At 45.2% G+C, this 22,308-nt stretch overlaps 1 protein-coding gene and 1 long non-coding RNA gene across 2 annotated transcripts; one reads left to right on the forward strand and one right to left on the reverse strand.

The window, feature by feature from the left end:
- Nucleotides 1–5,553: 5,553 nt before the first annotated feature.
- Nucleotides 5,554–7,589, reverse strand: LOC127344308 (uncharacterized). The gene is made up of 2 exons (XR_011756089.1): nt 7,084–7,589; nt 5,554–5,984 (listed from the first exon to the last, which is right to left on the reverse strand). It is a non-coding gene; the product is annotated as an uncharacterized lncRNA (long non-coding RNA).
- A 10,821-nt stretch (nt 7,590–18,410) lies between these two features.
- On the forward strand, nt 18,411–19,269 carry LOC127338667 (probable E3 ubiquitin-protein ligase ATL45). Its single transcript, XM_051364695.2, has one exon. The coding sequence runs from the start codon at nt 18,478–18,480 to the stop codon at nt 19,135–19,137; it is 660 nt and encodes a 219-aa protein (XP_051220655.1). The 5' UTR covers nt 18,411–18,477; the 3' UTR covers nt 19,138–19,269.
- The last annotated feature ends 3,039 nt before the right edge of the window (nt 19,270–22,308 follow it).

The following is a 22,308-nucleotide window of genomic DNA, read 5'->3' on the forward strand; positions in this document are numbered from 1 at the left end:
CTGGAGGAGCGGATGGGGACGATGGAGGCCTTGGTTCCTGAGCAGCTCCTCTTCCCATCTCGTCTGAGACCATGAGGGATCATGTCGTCTTTGCGTCCGGCAAGGTAATGTTCCTGCCCCTGCGGTGTCCGTTCTTCCTCCTGTTGGAGGTCAAAATCCAGTTGTTTTAAGGTTTAGGGACTTGGTTGAATCCCTTGATTCTTCTGGTTTAATACAGTAGGTATGCAATGTTGCCTGCTTCAGTTGAGTTCAGTTGTCATGACATTGTATTACTTGTACGCCTTTGATCAACTTAGCTACTTAAATGCTTTTTTTTTTCAGTTATGCTTTAATCAATAATGAATGACTACAATACGAACAGACCTACACTTCATGTCAGGGAAGGAAGCGATGCACGTAATATACGTTTCACAAATCCTCTTTGACTATTTAGTTTGAACTATATGTGTTGCCTGACTATGTCCATGTTATTTGGAAACATAGTCTGCAACTAACCGGCCACTTCAAGTTTGACAGTGAGTGCGCATATTGGGTAGATACACAAACTGATAATAAAATTTGGTGTTTGCATGATATATTTCCAGTTGCAATTTCGAATTATCGGCATATTCATGCATTTTTGCAAATGTGGCTTTACTATATGAGAAAACAACAATTAAAACAAATTGTAGGCAATGCATATGTTAGCACAATGATGCATGCATGGTAAGTACTTCCTCCGTGTCATGAAACATGTCGGAGATTTAAATTCAGATTCATCTAGACACTAAATAGTGGCTAGATACATCCAAATTTTCACAAGTCTCAGTCATGTTCCATGGGATGGAGGGAGTACAAGGGTGGGGAATGAAATAAGTGTTTGTCTCATCTGTCATCTTTTCCCGTCCCAATACAACATGTATTCCAAAAGGAGGCCAAGGTGCTGGGCGCATGGCGCCGGCGATCAGGCGTCTCGCGCGTGGATTTCGGCGCGCCTCTTCATGAACCATGCCCTGGTGTCGTCGTCGACGCCGCTCAAGTCGGCAAGCATGATCCTTGTGTCTTCTGCACGCAATTTGGCCTCGGAGTCTGCCTTTTTGGCCTCGATGTCCAGCCTTTGGACATCGAGGACCTCCTTGGCGAGGTTCTGGTAGATGGCAGCTGCGGCCTCTTTTTCCAGACGCCTCTTCTCGTCCCTAGCAGCCATGGCGGCACGGTTGTCGGCCATTATCTTCTCCATGCTCTGCGTGAAAGCAATGGCCTGCGCCTTCCGGACGAGATCGGCCTTGGTAGCCTTGTGGCCTCGTGGATGAGGTGGAAGGGACTGGACGACCTTGATCGTCGTCTTCGCCGACGAGGTTGATCGCTGTCCCATTCCTCACAGCTTCGTTGTAGGCCGCAAAGCTTATCATCCACTTGCTGTTGTCTTTGAGCAGCTCCCAACAATGGACCATATGGAAGCCCTTCTTGTGCGTCGCCCTGAACTTCTGCAAGGCGCGGGATACCTGCAATCATAGCCGCCAATGATGTACAACAACAACCAACAACAACCAAGCCTTTCAGTCCCAAACAAGTTGGGGTAGGCTAGAGTTGAAACCCATAAGATCTCGAAGCCAAGTCATGGTTCCGGAACGTGGATAGCTAACTTCCACGCACCCCTATCCATGGCTAACTCTTTGTCGATATTCCAAACCTTCAGGTCTCTCTTAACGGACTCCTCCCATGTCAAGTTTGGTCTACCACGACCCCTCTTAACATTCTCATCACGCTTTATCCGTCCGCTATGCACTGGCGCTTCCGGAGGCCTCCGTTGGATATGTCCAAACCATCTGAGACGATGTTGGACCAGCTTCTCTTCAATCGGTGCTACCCCAACTCTCTCTCGTATATCGTCATTCCGTACCCGATCCTTTCTTGTGTGGCCACATATCCATCTCAACATGCGCATCTCTGCTACACTTAACTGTTGGATATGTCGTCTCTTCGTTGGCCAACACTCAGCGCCATACAACATCGCAAGTCGGATAGCTGTCCTATAAAACCTGCCTTTTAGCTTTTGTGGCACTCTCTTGTCACAGAGTACGCTAGAAGCTTGGCGCCACTTCATCCAACCAGCCTTGATTCGGTGGCCCACATCTTCATCGATATCGCCATCCTTCTGCAACATGGACCCCAAATATCGAAAAGTGTCTCTCTCCGATACCACCTGCCCATCAAGGCTAACCTCTCCCTCCTCATGCCTAGTAGAACTGAAACTGCACCTCATATATTCAGTTTTAGTTCTACTAAGCCTAAAACCTTTCGATTCGAGAGTTCGCCTCCACAACTCTAACTTTCTATTAACCCCCGTTCGACTATCATCGACTAGCACCACATCATCCGCAAAGAGCATACATCATGGGATGTCTCCTTGTATATCCCTTGTGACCTCATCCATCACCAAATCAAAAAGATAAGGGCTCAAAGCTGACCCTTGGTGTAGCCCTATTCTAATTGGAAAGTCATCAGTGTCGCCATCGCTTGTTCGAACACTTGTCACAACATTATCATACATATCCTTGATGAGGGTAATGTACTTTATTGGGACTTTGTGTTTCTCCAATGCCCACCACATGACATTCCGAGGTATCTTATCATAGGCCTTCTCCAAATCAATGAACACCATATGAAGGTCCTTCTTTTGCTCCATGTATCTCTCCATCAGCTGTCGTACCAAGAAGATGGCTTCCATGGTAGACCTCCCAGGCATGAAACCAAATTGGTTTTTGGTCACGCTTGTCAACCTTCTTAAGCGGTGCTCAATGACTCTCTCCCATAGCTTCATAGTATGGCTCATCAGCTTGATTCCACGGTAATTAGTACAACTTTGAACATCCCCCTTGTTCTTGAAGATTGGTACTAAAATACTCCGCCTCCATTCTCCGGGCATCTTGTTTGACCGAAAAATGAGGTTGAAAAGCTTAGTTAGCCATACTATCGCTACGTCTACAAGGCCTCTCCACGCCTCGATGGGGATACCATCCGGACCCATCGCCTTGCCGCCTTTCATCCTCCTTAACGCCTCCTTAACCTCAGACTCCTGGATACGTTGCACAAAGCACATGCTGGTATCATCAAAGGAGTCGTCTAGCTCAATGGTAGAGCTCTCAGCCTCTCCATTGTAAAGGTTGTCAAAGTACTCCCGCCATCTACGCTTGATCGCCTCATCCTTCATAAGAAGCTGATCATCTCCGTCCTTGATGCATTTGGCTTCGTCGACATCCCTCGTCTTCCTCTCCCTAAACTTGGCCATCTTATAGATGTCCCTTTCGCCTTCCTTCGTGTTTAAACGTTGGTAGAGGTCCTCATACGACCGACCCCTTGCTTCACTCACCGCCCGCTTTGCAGCCTTCTTCGCCACCTTGTACTTCTCCATGTTAGCTGCACTCCTGTCCAGATATAGGCATCTGAAACAGTCCTTTTTCTCCCTAATAACCTTCTGGACCTCATCGTTCCACCACCAGGTATCCTTAGCTTCCCTTCTACTTCCCTTAGTCACCCCAAACTCCTCTACATCGACCTTCCGCAAGCAGGTCGCCATACTCGTCCACATCATGTTTGCATCGCCTCCTTCCTCCCAAGGGCCCTCCTTAATAACCCTCTCCCTGAAAGCCTGGGATGCCTCACCCTTGAGCTTCCACCACTTTGTTCTAGCGACTTTGGCGCGCTTACCCCGCTGGACACGGATCCTAAAGCGAAAGCCGCCAATGATGTACAATGACGCAAATTGACGCAATGACGCAAATTGTGTAGAATGATGATGGTTGTATCGTGTTTACCACTGTCATGACGCCAGTGCCGCTTACGGGGTTGTTAATAGCATGTTCGACCGTCGAGCAGAACTTGGCAGTCTCTTGTTTGATGTAGTTCTATCTTTTCCGGAGGGACTCCTCCGTCCGAGGGCCTGTGATATGGTAGGGCGGGTGCATCCTGGTCTCGTTGTACTGCTGCAAGACCTTGGCCCAATAGACCTTGCCCTTTTGCTGGGCGCTCGCACACATTGACAGAGCTCACGTACCGGGTCGTCCATCGTCGGGGCAGGCGGCGCCATTTCGTCGAACATGATGCGGGGCTGCGGCATGCTCTCCTCCGGCACCTGGCGCGTCTTCTGTGTCGCGCCCGGGCAGGAGTCACCGCTTCTAGGCGTCCGGTTGAGGTCGGGAACCGCCGCCCCGGTCAACTTCACCGGCGGCAGGCCGGAGGCGAACCGCGACGCCGCGTGGCCCTGCAAGGGAGCGGGAGTTCCAGGGCGCAGCTGGGAACTTACCGAGCTGACCGAAGAGGCCGGAGGAGCGACGCCGGCGATCCCCTCTCTCTTGACGATCATGTATCCCTCCGCTAAGGTCGGATGGAGGGCTACTTGCGCGACGCCGGCTTTGATCTGCATCTGCTAGGCCTGCTGGTTGGCGGCCGCGGCAGTCTTGATCTTCTGGTTCTTGCGCCGCCCGCGACGCTTGGCGGCCTCCAGGACTTTCTTTTCTGCAGAGAGCACCTTCTTTGCCGCCTTCGGCTTTGCCTCCCGGCCGCCGCCGTCGGCGGCCCGCTTTGCTTCCGCCGGAGCTGCAGTGTTCATTGTGGCTATGGCCGTGGCTACGGGGGAGTGTGGGGCGGCGGCGGGTGCGAAGGTTTGCTCCGCATCCATGGCGGTAGCTGCGGCGGCGAGGACGTCCATCGCTTCTGGCCTGCTCGCGCCGGTCTAGTTTCCAATTTGGCGCGGGGGAATGGCCAGTGGCGGGAATAATATCGCCCTCCAGCCACTGACGCGCGGGTCCTACGTCTTTTTCGGCGGACACTCGGAGCGACCGCCGAGCATCCGCCGCGACGCAAACCTAGCGCATATTTGGGCCAGGTTTGCGTCTCCGCGGACGGCCCGGTCACTTTGCGTCGCCCCGCTGGAACAGGCTCCAGACGCATTTCCGGTCACGGCGGACGAAAACGGTCGCTCAGCGACCGTTTGCGTCGCGCCGCTGGAGATGCCCTAAGAGCAAGTTCTGTTTAAAAGTCAGATTTGGCTCCTAAAGCAACTAGTTAAACATGGCCTACCAAGTTGGTCAAAGGTCAAGTGCATACTATCCGTTGGTTCCTGGAACTATCATGGTCCAGTTTTGCAAAAGTACACAACAGAAATAGCCTTTAAATATAAGCAGGTGAGCAAGCAAACAAATCATTTATGTACAGACAAGCACTACACGGTTCTGAACTTCAGGCTGGGTGATTAATGTATTTTTTTCAAAGATCGGTAGGTGATCTGGTTCAGTCAGCCAACACTAACTTAGATCACTGAAAGTAGTGATATTGTTGACATCACGTTTACAGGAAGCTGTTAGTATAGTTACAAGCATCCCTACAGAACCTGGAGTTGGACATCGGTTGAAAGACTGGCTACTAACGCTTGACTTGATAAGTGGCTTGAACCTCAGTTTAGTGTTGTTGCCTAACAGTACAACTAATATCCGGAATCACACTATGCAAAAGCCAATTATCTTCTATCAATCAGCATGGTTCAGTTCACTTCTGAGCTCTACACTTCAATCATACAATCAGCAACAAGGAGATTAGACAAAGCTAACTAGGCTATTAGGAGTACTAAGTAGCTGAACATATTTTTCGGTTTGGAGATATACGTGCATCTGTTCAGTTGGGGAACACAGATACATACTACATGGAATGGTGTTAAATGAAAATAGATTCACTGTAACACACTCCGTGCATGTGCAAACTGAAACTGTAGCATGACACTGCTCTGGGGCAGTCCTCCAGGCAAGCCTTGCAAATCACATGGTCATGTAACAAAAGGCAATTTCTATCAACACATTTTGCAGATCACATGATCTCCTGGTTGCCTTCGTCCAACCCAACATGGCTTTTCCTCGCACTAAAACCTTTCTCAAATCCATCATCCTCACTAGCAAACATCTTTTTGACGATGTCCAAGTACTCATCGCAGACTCATCACCCATGTCTTCCTGCATATCACACACAAATTAACAATCAAAAGTTTTATCATGTCAAATAAGAAATTAGAGAACAATTTGTATTTACTGAAAACAGAAATGAGTTAACACAAATCAGGCCAAATATTTGTTTCCTATCTTTGAAGTTCAGAAAGCAGCTAGATTAAGGGCTGTACACTGCAATACATGTAATAACAAGAATAACAAAGTCACCAAGTGTGCTGCTTGATTAGTAGAAGGGCTTATTTAACAATGGCGCATAAAAACTTCCTTTTTGGCTACTTAAAACCAGTTTAGGAAGATTCATGTTTGCTTGCTATATTTCAAGAGATCTAATCAGTTGTTTAAATGTACTTTTCGCGTGTTTTTAATAATGATATCGGCTTCATTTATAGGACACTAAGCTGCATTCTATTAAGTTCCTCGATGCAAAATAGGCCTATATTTCAGTTAGACTATCTTCTTGGCAAATACATGTACATTTCAGGATGGAACTCTCTTATGTATCACTAAGTGTGGAATTAGAAATATCAAACATGCTCAGACCATGAGGCTAAAATAACTAGAAATCACTGGAGGTTATTCAAGCCATACCCACACCATAACTGCATTTTTTGCGCAAGGTTGCTGCTAATCAAACTTACATCAGCTAATGAAGTAATCTTGTTCATGGAGAAGCATTTAAATAACACAAATAAATACAGAAAGAATAATGCATTGTAGGATCTTATAAGTTTCATTCATAGTAATCTTACATTGCATACCCTCTGAAAACTATGTTGCATCAAATTACTGATGGCACTGCTCTTTGTAGGTTTTGCAAGAAAAACTAGAGTGCTTCCATATAAAGTGTGAAGCAATATTGTTTGCTAAAAAATTGGATCCATTTATCTCAGATGCAATTAGCCGGGATTTAGCAATGGAGTTTTAAGTAGAGTACTTAGAAGATCTGCTTGATACATATGGATATTAGTAATAATTTGTTTAGGGCTCCGGCACTACAGACGAACATAGATACAGCAGACTAGTGTATACGGGTACTACAGACGAGTACTACAGGGAGAACAATTTTTTTTTTGATGAAAATTAGAATCAGCGGCATTAATCATACCACAAGATGAGCGGCGGAGGCGGGCGCAGTGCAGAAGTGATCGTCCGGCGACCGAGAGCGGCGGCTGCGCTCCGATTCCCGACACCGATGCACGCCTCCAATGGCGACATCTCTGTTTCCGCAGAGCCCGAGACAGCACGGACGAACCCGCCGCCGTCGCCGTCCACGGGGCCGCGCGGGAGAGGAGAGCTGCAGAAGTAAAGGGAAAGAGGGGATCAGCAAGCTCCGAAGCAGTCACCGCAGGGTATCGGCGGCAGGGGTTCGACAGTGGCTGCAAGGAATTGTCACCATCATGAGGAAGGGGCAGAGGTTGGGGAGCGGCCTGGTTCAGATCGGGGAGCTCCTCATGCGGTCGTGCGAGGTGGGGCGGTTCCCGGGAAGTTACCATAATATCCCTATTACTTTAATTAAAATTGCATAATTAACTGGCCAGATCGAACGGACATAATTAATCCCAGCGCTAGTACTTAGTAGTACTCGGTAGTACTGACCAATCACCGTAACACAGCTCTGTATAGATAGAAAAATATCAAGATTCACATATTTGTTAAAAAATATTTATTACAACATTAATCAGGCCACATTACATTTAATCAGCCGCAAATTACTGAGACATGAGTTAGGATATAGCAGTGATAAGAGATTTTACCTTTTCCTTGTTGAAGTATTTGCGATAGAGAGCCGGTCTAATGAATAGTTACCATTGGAAGACCTCTTGTGGCATCAATATGGTAACCTCCTCGCATTGAGGGCCTTGCCCAAGAACCTGAGGCATTGTTGATGAGCAGGACGATGAACTTTGGAGGTCGATTATTTCGAAAACACCAAAATTTTGGTCACACTAGGCGTTGACAGGAGTATCCTACTGGGGCAATAACAGAGTTCACTCATTCTAGGAGCGAAGCAAGCTCCAAATCTCTTTGGTGGAGGAGCAGTCACTACCAAACATATTATGCGGACTCCAGGTGCTTGGTTCAAAGAAAGGTTTTGGTTTGAAATAGAGATACGCTGTTAGTTCAAATCACTACTTGTCGTGTATGTATGTACGACCAGTTAATATTGGCTTAAGTCAAATCTGATTAAGTGAAGCTGATAAAAAGATATAGTCAGTAATATAGATTTGGCATTGTAGATGTTAAATGTCGATTTCCTAATTTTTTGATAGGTTTGACTTGGTATGAAATTAAGTGGTCTTGTATACACCCATGTAGAGAGTAGCTCGGACTTAGTTTGGCTGAGAGGAAGAACTATGCGTAAATCCAACTGAGCATATATGCACATACTATTGCAGACTTGATTAATTTGTAGCTTAGTGAGTTCAATTTAGAAGTACGGTCGCCCAAAGCTACATTCTCTACACATCTACACTACTTAAAAAGAAGGAACATGTTCCTTATTCTGCCAATACGTCTTACCCTTTCTTCGTCGCGTCTGGTCCTTCGTCCGCAAATCGTTTCGTTTCGTCGATCGATTCCGTCGTCCCGCACGCGGCCAACTGGGCCAAGCCCAACTATCTCGTGTGACAGGAACGGAAACCCAATACCTGAAACCCTCGCCCCCCTAGAAATCCTGCTCCCCTCCGTGGATTCCACGACCCACTCGGCCGCTCTTGAGTCTTGACTGTTGCCGCCGCCGACCCTCCCGACGATCTCGTGATCTACGGGGAGGATGTCAACAGCCTGCAGCGCGGGCGTGCGGCACCCATCGCCGCCGCCACAGCCTACTCTGGCCGCCTCCCCCGTCGCCTCACTCCGTCGGCTCCTCGGTCAACCTATGTTCCAAGCTTTCCGGCATCCGTACCGCCCCACATGGGCGTCGCTCGACGTGTTTGTGCTGCTACTTCTGAAGTTGGTGAATCAAAAGGGCAGTGGCACCAACACGATAAGTTGATCATATTCCCGCAGCAGCGTACGAGCACGTGCACGGCGAGCCCCTCCGATGGCACGTCGGCTGGAAGGCCTGACGCGAGTAGGGGAACGGCAGCACGCGAGATCCTCTAGGAATCCGCTGCCGACGACAGAAGGAAGCACCGCCGTATCTAGAACCCCCGACACTGCCGTAGACAGTTCATGCGGCCTTCAATCTAAAGGCAATGAAGCTAGACCCCATGATGCTTCCCGCTGAATTTCTACTCCCTGATGCAAAACCGTGCAACTTTAGGTCTCGTGAATTTCCAGTCTATTTCACTGACATCCTATGCTATCATAAATTGCAGTAAAGAAAAGACGACTCACCATATGATGCTTCTGAAGTTGGTGAATGAAAAGAGGGTCAAGGTTGATCATGCGGTTATTGAGACAACAGGTAAATCTCATTGGTAAGTATACTCAGTATATAATCATACTTTTTTTTAGCATAAAGAGGTGTTAAGTTCCAATGTGTGATAGAATATCACTATTCAGGGCCTCCAAAGCCTGCTCTTGTTATTCTGACATTCTGTTCTTATGAATTGGTCTCGGAATAGGAGAAACTTGATGTGGTTACTTTTGTTCATTGTGAGCATGTCACGAACATTTAAATGAAGTGAAACCAAAGGTGGATTGTGAATAAGGCAGTATAAATTTTTTCTTATGGACATTGGATTTTGTTGAACAATGTATTAAGTCTGATGCAAATTTCTTTTTGTTTTTTTATTAAGGATATCTTTATTCTGCTTTCTTCTTGAATAATACAACTTAAAAAAGTTCCTCTTGCTTTTCTAATATATGGAGCTGGAGGTTTTAACAAACAACATCGGGGTAGGTTGGTAGAATATGTCTTCAGATCAAAGTAAACTCCACTAACCACAAACAAAGGTTCAAATCCTCCTCTCGCCTCTCTACCTAGGTATTAAGTCTTTTCTTCTTCTTAAGGAGAGCACCGTACACATCTTTTAGTATGCCTACTCATAGCTATTGAACAGATTTTGCATCCCATTGTGATGCTTGTCGTGTTCTTTGGTGCTGCTTACTGAATACATGATTTTCAAGAGAGCACTGTACACATCTTTTAGTACTCATAGCTATTGAACAGATTTTGCATCCCATTGTGATGATTGCCGTGTTCTTTGGTGCTTCTTATTGAATACATGATTTTAAGAAGAGCACGGTACATATGTTTTAGTATGCCTACTCATAGCTATGTTGGTTATTGCGTTGTCATAGTTCGTAGTATAGTTGCTGCTTCTTCATTTGGTATTTTGCAGAAACATGGCTGTGAATTGTAGTTGTGATCGATTATTTTTTCGGTGCTGGAAACAAGAGGAAATTATCCTACCTTATGTACATCTTAACTTTACAATCTAAGAGGAACAGAAAAGAATATTATAAATCTATATTTCTTTACAGTCTTTAAAAGATCAAGAATATTTGGTATTTGCCATATGAGGGATCCTCGTGCTTCTCTTGCCCTTCAGGCGCGGATGCTCTTATGCTCTTTAGTCTATGCTACTTTAGGTACCGAAACAGAGGACGCCGAGGAGGACCGATATCGGTAGCGGCTGGCCGGCTGGGTCGAGATCAGAAGCGGACGCTCAACCCGGCTAGCTCTGGTAACATGTTTCGTTTTCGGTGGGGACTGGCCGGTAACAGTTTTGAGCTGCGCTGGGACTCGATTACACGATACTTGTTTTTGGAGGAACTAAATCAAACACGATTAACGGAAAGAGGTAACAATGTAATCGGTGAAAATATGCGAACCAAATTCTTCCTTGGAGGATAGAAAAATGAGGATGGGTTTTTACTACGTAGTATGCATTGCAAGAAATTTTATACGTATTTTTGTATACGTTACTTTGTAACTTATTCTTATAAAAGAATTGTTGTCAATGTATAAAAAAAGTAGTATGCTTCACATTCAGTGTCATGTTGCACTTTTGTAATCGATTTATACAATGAATTAGGATCAACAAAGTTTTTCTTACACACTTAGGTAATGAAAATACCAATAATTGTCCTACGGAAAAATGGCCAATATGGTGAAAATTGCTAGATTGTGTGCTATAGAAGAAGAAACATAACATGTTAAAAAGGGAAAAAAGTATAGTTGTTGGTCCTCAAAGGATTAGTAAGAAGATAAAAATGTGTTTTAAAAACTATAAGTCACCATATTTCCATACGTCCAACAAAATAAATTCACCTTTCAACATATTTTGTTTTTCCGTGGCAACGCACGGGCATTTAACTAGTTGGAAGAAAAAAACTATCTAAGGTTGTCATCGAGAGCATATCCAAAAACCCACTAAAAGCAGAATGACAGCAACCTATTGACAAGGTGTTTAAAATCCAAAGAGATTGCCCATTTCAGCAGGATAACAGAAAACACCACTACTGCTCCCCCAGCTGGTCTCCTGTTTTGCTTTCAACCTCGCCATTTGGCGCTTGCATATTTCCCCGGAAGGTAAGTACACTTTAGTGCACTTTTGAGCTTGCTTAGCCATCACACGTATGAAAAGTGCATGGCCATGATATGTACTTTTTGCCCTGTCTGCGACACGTACGTACACGTCGCCTACTTACGTGCCTTCATCACCGAGACATGACAGTTGATCTGTCGATATGATGGGTCACGCTGCCAAAGTATGTCGACTGAGTGGGCTTCGATCTGGATTTAACGATTCCATTGCTCGCAGCTCGCATCATATATACTATCAGTCCATCATGTATGCATCTAACTAATCAAAGTACAGTACCATTAGCAACAAAAGCTCCTAGCCTGTTTTTCTTTTCTGAAACTGAAGTTGGGATTAGAGCATTCATGCAGCTAAAAGCGAAGGAAATGAAATTAGTGATCGATGTATATATAGTGCTCTCTCTGGTCGTAATATGAGATGTTGCCACAACCTGCTAATAACAAATTATATTACAGGACGCATTTCAACAAATTTGACATTTCTTGAAAACTTTGACACAAAATGAATCTGAAAATTTAATTAGACCAAACTCTTTTCGGCGCCGTCGAACGCTCTCGCGGTAGGATAATGGGCTAGCGCCGGAGCCTCTCGAGTCTCGAGGTACCATGGCGATGCCGCCAAAGGCTTTGAAAAGAGTTCATTTTAACCTAAAATAAAAAGTTTCGTTGAAAGGATATATTCGAAACATTGGCTGACGGAGGGAGCTAGATATATTGACAAAAATATTCCCCAAGCCAGAGAAGGGAGGAGTGAACACATCATCATTCGTTCCATCAATCTTTGCACTCTTGCCTTGTGGCTCGTGCGCACCTGAATGGATGGAACGGAACATGCAGGTTGTCAAGTATAGTACGCTCTGGCGGTAGGAGTAACTTGAGTCCTGTACCCGAGCCCGTTGTGACACGCTTAACTACGACCATTTGCGGTGCTTGGACTGGATTGCTCGCGGTAGTGGATAGGATTAGAACACATGACGCCTTGTGCGCTTGCACGGACAGTAGGCTCTTGGCCATCCACAGCGACCTCAACTAATGAATTAAGCTGATATGTTTGGGATAACCCTACCTTAAGAGCAAGTAGCATGCCATCTCGTGGCTAGGATCTACGGGGCACTCTCACTGCCTTCCATGCGCTTTTCTCTTTTCCATGCGTTTTTCTTCTTCCCCAACAACTTTTCATTTCTTTTAGGTAAAAAAGGACGTCCATGTGTACACGCCTGGTCAATTATTTGGTTTGCTGTCTGTAGCTAAATCTCTTCCTTGGAGTAGCTAACACAAAATTAGATTTAATCATCAGGCATTGACTGCGCCCTGCGGTCATTCCCCTTATTGCTCATCCCCTTTTCGATCTCTCCATCGTTCCTCAACCTAGGTACAATCATCCTCAACACTTATATTGTTGTTGTATCTTGCTGCGATGCAAGATACGACTTTACTCTATGTTCTCAGTTTTTGCACACGGCCATACCCGCTCTCGCCTCTCCTCAATCTAAACAAAAGCTTAAGAGGATATGATCAAGATATGTCAGCCCGTTTCGAATTATAAGATGTTCTAACTTCTCCAGCGGTATTCGACTAGAGATATGCCATCAGTAAGAAGTATGTGCACACTCTAGTGGAAAGTAAGATATATGATCTCAGGCAATGTCAATGCAAGCCTGCATCGTTCCTTTACTTAAGGCGGTGGCTCGAAACTTATCTTTGGTGATGAAAATCCCCAAACCAGCCAAGGTTGGACTCGTTAGAATGTTTTGACAAAGAGGTCTGTACTTGCCTTTAGGGTTAGGTTGGCAGAGTTCCTATCATGACTCACGAGCAATACATCCTCGAGTTCGAGTTTTTGCGTGGCTTTGCCTTGTATCATCAGGCGATGCCTGCCCTCCTAGTTTTTTCTTTCAAAAAGATAAAATAAGACATATATATGCATCAAATCGAGAGAGATTGATGCGCAGGTCAGAAACACCACTACTGCTCCCCCATGTGGTCTCCTGGTTTGCTTTCAACTTCACCATCTGGCGCTTACATATTTCCCCCGGAAGGTAGTGCACTTTTCAGTTTGCTTTAGCCTAGTCATGAGACCCATGAGGCCATCACACGTATGAACTCGATATGTACTTTTTTGCCCCGTCCGCAACACGCGTCGCGTAACAGCGTAAGTACGTGCCTTCATCATAGAGACATGACATCCGATCTGTCCATGGATCACGCCTCCAAAGTATATGTCGATTGAGTGGGCTTCGATCTGGATTTAAAGATTGGCTTGCCCTCATCAGATATGCTAAACCATATGATATGCTAGTACAGAAATTGTACGGTTGTCTAAGAAGCACACAAAGTACTAGCAGCAGATGCATGGGAAGCTCCGGGATTGTCTTTTGCTGAAACAGAAGTTAACCAGAGCATACATATATAAACGCAAACATTTCGAAATGGGTAACTTGCGTATATTGTTCTTCTTTCATAGCGCAGAGAGAGTGTCCCTGCATTCTCGTCTTGTGGCCCGTGCGCGCGTGAAGGGATGAAACAGACTAGTCAATCAAGGTGCTAGGCTAGTAACTTAACCCCTGCACCCGCACGAGCCCATCCATTACGACATGTTAAGTTTAAGTATTACCACTTGCAGTCTAATACTTGGACTGGATTCCACGCTGCAGTGGATAGGATGGGATCAAATGACAAGGCTGCTGGACGATCGCCGTGTGCGCCTGCACGGACATTAGGCTCTTGGCCATTCAGAGTGACCTCAACTATTGAATTGAGCTGATATGCCTGGGATAAGCTACCTTAAGAGCAAGTAGCAAGCCACATCTCGTGGCTAGAATGTACGAGGCGCTCTCACTGCCTGTGCAAAAGCTTGATCAATTATACACTTAACAACCCATTCCCTTTTTTCATGCGCTTTCGTTCTTTCGAACAGCTTTTCCTTACTTTTGTCGACTATTGGTTGCAGTTTCTCTTTACCTCGTAGCTGTATCTAAATCCCTTCACAGCGGGTAACGCTAAATTGGATATAGCTAATGTAGATCGAGCTTTGTACATGTGTGACGATATCCGAGGTTTAGGTAGCATGTCTACTAGGCATATAGCTAATGTAGATCGAGCTTTGTACATGTGTGACGATATCCGAGGTATGCTGCTGACTGTGGTGGCGTGCAAATTTACTGGGAAGGGGTTAGCTCGGTGCTCTGCCACATTGATTGTCGAGTAGTGAAGTTCTAAAATGACCGAGGACAATACAAAAGCTTAAGCGGATATGATTAACATGTAGATGTGGAACTTGTATATGTGTGACGAGGATCGAGCTATATTCTGGTCATGTGCATTTTATCGCACAAGGGATTGGCTCGTCGATCTGCCAGATTGTTCGTTCAGCAGTGTTCAAGAATCAAGACTGACCATCGTGTACATATCTGTTGTTCCTAAGTAGCCATGTTTGTTCTCTGAAACCCCATGTTATCTCTCCAAGTAGGAGCGCCAGAAAGACAATTCTTATGCAGTTTCCCACTCCCTCGGTCCTCAACCTGGGTGTGAATATACAGTCATCCTCGAAACTTTTGCTCCTGTTGCGTATCATGCGCCAGGAAAGATACCGATATACTCTGTGTTTCACGCACTCCTGAATCTAATCTAAACAAAAAGCTGAAGTGGATATGATTTAGATATAGCTGATGTAGAGTTTAGTCTGCATATGTGTGACGATATCCAGGTACGTATTGGTGGTGTGCAATTTACCGGGAAGGGGTTAGCTCGGTACTCTGCCGCATTGTGGAACTTCGTATATGCCTGACGAGGATCGAGGTATATTCTGGTGGTGTGTGTTTTATCTCAAGGGATTAGCTTGAAGATCAGCCGCCACACTGATCATCATTGTCGCGTAATACTCAAGACACATCGTGCACATCTCCTGCTCCTAAGTAGCCAGGTTTATTCTCTGAAACCCTCTGGTGTCTCTCCAAGTAGGACCGTCGGATATACGATTCATATCATGGCTGTTCTATCTGTGTATCACGTCGATGCATCATGAATAATCAGTAAAGCACTTTTATTTTAAAAATATAGAAGAGAGAGAAATTGTCTAGATGTTATGAATTAAACTTCAGTTGTTCTATCGGTGTATCACTTCGATGCATTGCAAATAATAAATAAACACTTTTATTTATAAATTATAGAAGAAATAGAAATTATCTAGATTTTATGAATTAAACTTCAGCTGTTCTATCGGTGTATCACTTTGATGCATTGCAACTAATCATGTAGGACCGTCGGAAAGACGATTCATCTCAAGAATGTTCTTATTTCCCTTTTCCCTAGTGAGACTTTGTTCCATTGGTGTATCACTTCGATGCACTACGAATAATCAATAAAACACTTTTATTTAATATAAGAAAAAGAAATTGTCTAGATATTATAAATGAAACTTGAGTTGTGGAAACATATATGAATCAAACGACCTACACTTTTCAAGGGAGTTACTAAAATTACAGAAGGCATGTTGAATAGCTGAAAACGTCCATATATTATAATTGATAATATACCATGATTACAATTAAATAGGGAAAATATGTGCCGAAAACACATGAAGGAGTGAAAAATATTCTACAATTGAATAAATAGTGACCATCTTACATCGTGAAAGGGCCAACCTTCACTAAGTGAGGACAAGTACTGAGAGTGGAGTTTGGCTCCCGAGCTCACACCAACCTGGTGAAGAGTAAATAAAAAAAACTACCATATTAGCTCACACCATCCCGCTGCTAGTACGGATGTATCTAGACATATTTTAGTTCTAGGTACATCGATGCTAGCGGCAAGTAATATGAATCGGAGAGAATAACAAAAAACTCAAATAAATTGGAAAAAAAATCTTGCAACAAGCATGTTCAGATGGAAAAATTGGTGAAGAGATGTCATCCTTGGTGTTCTGCGAATAAACAAAATTGGTGCTCAAAATGGCAATTGCACCATTTGTCTCACTAACTTTGTTTTTGTTTTACAGAACACCACAGAATTGCAATTGGTCACGAAACGTTGGATGTAGGTTTTGTGAGGGACCACAATAAACAACTTTCTTTTAGCAAAACAACTATAAACAGCTCATTTGGGCGAGGGGACAGTTGGCCCATGAACGCAGGATTTAACACAGCCCAGCCCATATATGCGGTTTGTACTGAAAAATCTAGGCAAGAATCACGCGCGCCAACAGAAGCTGAAAGCAGCCGGCAAGACTGACACAGAGAGACACGTCCGACGCCACGGTGTCCTGGGCTTGAGCACCGAACCAGCCGCGTATTGACAAGTCAGCAACACCCTGGCGCCTGCCGATCCACGTGGCATACTCTCGACGGCCGGCAGGTCGCGATTAGTGGAGGCTCCAACGGCATGCAGGATTATGATCGAGATTTTTTAAACTATTATTAGCCCCTAATGATCATTGATGGGCGTAAGTGCGGTTTGGCAAATCCTTACTTTTGGAGCTTCAGCTAGCAAGCCCCCTCTTGGCCACATTCTGGCCCTACGAAGCTCTGTTCAGACACGGAACTCCGTCGGCATGTTCTGGTTTTGGGGTTTCCTTTTGTGCTCGTGGACATAAACAACAAACCGTGTACTAGCACAGTGGTTTTGTGCCGAGGTGCTGCATTGTGAACACGCAAAATGTCTAAAAAAATCTGTGCTTTTCGCTTGACAGAATGGCACCGTGGGTGTGTGGCACTTGCATTATTGCACCGTACTCGCTCCGTTCTATAATTCTTATCCTAGATTCGTATGTTAAAATATATCTAGAAGCATCTAAATTTGCGACAAAAACTATGAAACGGATGAAATAGAGTACTAATTAACTTCCTGCACTACTCAAAAAGATAACCCTACTTGGCAACTTGATGAGATTTAGAGAATCATGGGTTATTTGATATGACCGATGCTGCTATAGGCGCAATGTTTTCACGGTGACATACTGCTGGGACCTGAATTGTACACATCCGAAAAAGCTGCATAGATAGTAACAACGAGGTAAAAAAATCTAAATCATACTCTCTCCATGCGTGCGTCTAGATATCTAGACATAGTTAAGTCACTTATGTTAGAGGTTGTAATATTTATCTTTGGTACCCAAAAAAAAAATGGTGTACTATTTGCGTATATTCAGTACTCGGTAAGCTGGTTTTAGTTAAGGATGTGACTAGTTCTCAGTCTAACTTAGCACTAACTTAGTTCTTAGTATAATAAAGCCATCAAATCTCAATTTTTGCAATTTACCATCAGCACAGTTTACGAAGTAAATCTAATGGTTTAAGGCATCGTAGTTGCAACCTCAGAAATTTCAGTTGCAACTAAAAATATCTCAATTGCAGCCCAACTTAAATTCAAAAGCAAAAATCAAGATGCAAATCCGACGTCGCAAGAGTCTATTGAGCACTAGCCTTAGTTCTCAATCTAGTGAAAACTAGCAATTTCCTTTAGTTAAAGCCATAGGCGGACCCAACAAAATTTTGAAGCCTGGGCAAATAAGCTTAGTGTGCTAATTTTTTATCAAATACATATGAAATTGGGGAGAAAATAGGCTTGCCGTCCGGCCGGAAGCCTGGGCGGCTGCCCGGGCAAAAGGCATGGTAGATCCGCCTATGGTTAAAGCCTTTCTTCTCTGAATTTCGCCGCCGATCGGATTTCCTACGTACGAATAGTGAGGTGCATCTTATCTTGGTGTCTATATATGTTTTCCTTACCGCATTATCTCGGTGACTCCCTTGCTCCCACATTCCACAAACCTTTTGGTCTCGTCAAAACAGAAGGCTAGCTAAGTTAACACATGACCCACTGACACAAAACATTCACAAAGATAGCGACCCGAAATATCTTCACAAAATAATATTGATCCCTCCACGTTCTGTGTCCCCTTCGGCTCCTATATAAACTGCTCTCCTCGCCGCAAACAAGAGAACTCTCCGCTGCAGAAAACAACAACTCGACCTCTCTCAACTAGCTGAGGACGCTCTACAAGCCGTCGATATGGACATGGAACAGATGCATGCCAGGAGGCTCCTGTCGCACGCCGCTGGGGCGGCAGCCACGCCGGCCGTCGCCTCGACGCCTGGCCCGTCCGGCACGCCGCGTTCGACGCCCTTCGGATCGGCGGACGACACGGTGATCACCATCCTGTCTCTCCTTCTCTGCGTCCTCGTCGTGGCGCTCGTGCTCCGCGCGTTCGTCCGCTGCGGGTACCGCTTCTACTACGGCCAGACCGAGCCCCTCCCCCTCGGCGACGTCGAGGCCGGCATGCAGATGGCCGCGCTGCAGGCCCTGGCCGGGGCCGTCGCCGTCGCCAGCGCCAGCTCCAAGAAGAAAGGGAAGGGGAAGGGTGCCGCCATCCGAGCGATCCCAACGGTGGAGTACTCGGCCGAGATCGAACTCGCCGTGTGCTCCTCCACCGAGTGCGCCATCTGCCTGACCGAGTTCGCGCAGGGCGAGCGCGTCCGCGTGCTGCCGCGCTGCCACCACGGCTTCCACGTCCGGTGCATTGACCGCTGGCTCTCCGCGCACCAGACGTGCCCCACCTGCAGGCGGGAGCCGTTCTCTACGCCCGCGCCTCAAACCACTGTCGAGGAGCCGGCGCCGGCGGCCGTGCAGCTGCAGGTCGTGGTTGAAGCTGGACAGTCCGAGCAAATTTAACGGTGTAAAACGTAATGAAAATTGTGCAGTAACTAGTGAGAGCACTGTATTCTAAAAGAAAAAAAAAACTACTACTCCTGAGCACTGAAGAAAAAATGCACAGTGAACATTTTTGCAACTCCGTTGTCATCAGTGATACCGTGGTCGTGATTTCTTTTGAGTTTTGAGGTAGTAGAAGTGATCCCCGGGCCCGACGAAATGAGATGCGAGTGACATGGTTTGAGGGGATTTTGTCCAATTTGACATGTTCATTCATCGCGGCCCCTTTGAGGCTATCGGAATTCATTAATTATTCACTTGGGAAGTGGCCCAGTGAAACATTCAGCCCACAAAAACATAAATTTGCACGTGTATCCGTAAACGAGGCCTAGCCCACTAACTCTTGTTTGCCTCTGCAGCCTTCTACTTTGTCACCACCTCCCACATAGTCTCTTCGCTGTTTGGCACACGGTTGTTCACTCCTCTCTGTTAAGTTTAAGAACTATCTCCCTTTCGTCCGCTATCTCATAACCATATGCATTGTTCCCTTACTTTTTGTTGAAATATATTATACGCTATTTTCTGTTAGTTCGGATTTTGGCATGACAGACACTAGTAGAAAAACGCTCATCTATACCGGTTCGTAAGGACCATTTGCACCGGTTTTGCAACCGATATAAAAGATCCGGTACAAAAGCCCCCCCCCTTTCGTACCGGTTCCTTACGAACCGGTATTAATGGCGCCTCCACGTGGGCGCCCAGGATAGCGCACGGCGAGGGAGCTTTGGTACCGGTTTGTATTACAAACCGGTACCAAAGGTTGGCTACCGCGGCAGGAAATATGCATGAATCTCTGCCGCGGCAGAGAATTCATGGTTTAGAGTTTTTGTAGGGGTTTAGGGGTATCGGTGCGTTTCGTATCACGTCAATGCACCAGAAACGCGTTTGGGTTTACGTAGTACATGAAGATCAAGGTGATGCATATCAAGTTGGTGCATATAATATAACACACATGTAATTGCATAAGTACTACTCTTCGATGCATATCAAGTCGATGCACCAGAATAAAGTAGTACATGCATGAAGATCGATCTTCATGCGTAGTGGTACTCTCCGAGGCATACTATCTATTACATGTACCATAGTGGTACACTCGGAGTCGAACTATATATACACAAAGCAATCGAGCAGCGGGAGAAGATCTTTATGCATAGTGGAACTCTCGGATGGTGGTATGACTTCCCGAAGGAAAAATCCCGCAAATTCCTCACCAATTGCTTTGAAGCGCTCCTCGATTGAGAGCTTCTCCCGCTTTCTTCTCAACTGTAAAAGAATAAGATACAAATGAATACATGAGCTATGTGTGTGTGTATATATATGTATATATCAAATCACAAATCAAATAATTATTACTGAAACTCAGCAGAACTTATGGTAACAAAATAAATTTGTGAATATTGTTTTCGTACCTCTCTATTTCTTTCATTATTCGCTCTCTCGCTGACAATTCTGTGGATGTACTCGCAAACGTAGTATCCACATAGATCAGTCCCCTCTGATTGTTTCGCGCATTTCTGTACAAGAATATAATTCAGTCAAACAATAATCAAGTATGATAAAGGTGTGTGGACCTAGGTAACTATTACTTACTTTGTTCGCACGCCATATCAGCTTCGGTGCCCATTGAAAGGACTGATCTTCCTTGATGAAAGTTTTCCATACGCTGCCCGACAAAAGAAAATGCACAAAAGAGTTATCAATCAGTTGATATCAGGAAATTCACAAAAAAACCGATAAGAATTTGAATTACCTTTTGAGCATAAGAAAACAAGACTTGTATAGTATAGGCTCTTTGGTTAGTGAGTCAAAAACGTCAACTTCTCCTTCGTACATTTTAATGACGAGAAGAATAAAGTGAAACCTACACACATTTAAATATGTAGTGTCATATATATAAGTCATCAGTTAATATTTTAACATATGGTGAGAAAAATAGAATGTGTTATAAGAGAGTAACACTCACTGGAAGTTGTAAGGCCAAAGTATTATCTTTTTGTCACGTTGTCGCTTCAAAAACCTTAGCAAAGTCTCCGGTGTATCCCTATTATAGAGGGGTTCTTCTAAGGTCCTTACATGCATTGTGTCCGGGTCAATGAACCCAATGTCCGTGATTTCATCCCTTTTGCATTCGAGCATCTTCGATCTGCATAACATAGCGCACAAAAGATTATAATTTGCATATAATGAAGGAGCTGAGCTAAAGACTTCTCAAATTATATAAATAAATCACTTACAGACAATAGCAACTGATGATAGATTTGTCAAGGGCCCGAAGATTGTATAACTGGAAGAGTTCGGCGAAGTCAACGTTCACAGAGTATTCTTGGAAGTAGTGCTCTTCCTTAACTCGCACCATGATAGTCTCGATCCCTCCCTTTGTGGCAACACCGTACCACGTATGCAAGTTACGCATTCTTGTTGGTAGCTTCCTGAGATTCTCGACCAAATCTTTCCCTCGAACAAATTGATATTGCACTTCAGCTAAGGGGTAATCGGTGTATTGCCGAGAACTTTGAACGGCCTTCTCGTCAAACACCTTGAGAGGGGGGGCCGATTGAACGGGTTGTTGTCCGAGCTGGTAGACTTGGTGTATCCCTTTTATCTCCTTGATACCCGAGCTGGTAGAGGGTTTTTTCGCCTGCATCATATCGTCATACGACCTTTCAATAGAACGCCTATAGTCAGATGGCGGCGATGGTACAGGGTCATATAGATTCTCAACGGTACGCACAACTTTCACCGGATCTAGTGTCTTCTGAAAAGGTATCTCTGGCACTTTCGGTGCAAAAAAGGTCCTCAGCTGGGAGTCAACGGCTTCCTGGTTTTCCTCGGGAGTTTTTTTCCCAAGGTAACTTCTCAGTTGGCGGCAGTTGTTTCTCCTTTCTAGCTTTCTTCCTAGGCGGCGTACCGTTCCGCTTAACGGGCGTTGTCTTACACGGAGGATCTCGAGGTGGTGGACTCACGCTGGGGTCCCTCTCAGGTAGGTGTGGACTTTGCTGCTCATGTGGACTGCTAGGAGGAGGAGTCGAGGGCCTTTGATGCTCATGTGGAGGAGTCGGTTGCCTTTGAAAAAGGACGATGTACTTCTTCGGCCATAGGGCGAAAACGTGCTTGACATCGGCTAGTGTCCTC

Source organism: Lolium perenne, chromosome 3, assembly GCF_019359855.2.
Source record: "Lolium perenne isolate Kyuss_39 chromosome 3, Kyuss_2.0, whole genome shotgun sequence".
In the NCBI taxonomy this organism is placed as follows: domain Eukaryota; kingdom Viridiplantae; phylum Streptophyta; class Magnoliopsida; order Poales; family Poaceae; genus Lolium; species Lolium perenne.

Bases quoted from the DNA above. Each gene is read 5' to 3' on its own strand.
- LOC127338667 (XM_051364695.2), top strand. From the start codon at position 18,478: ATGGACATGGAACAGATGCATGCCAGGAGGCTCCTGTCGCACGCCGCT.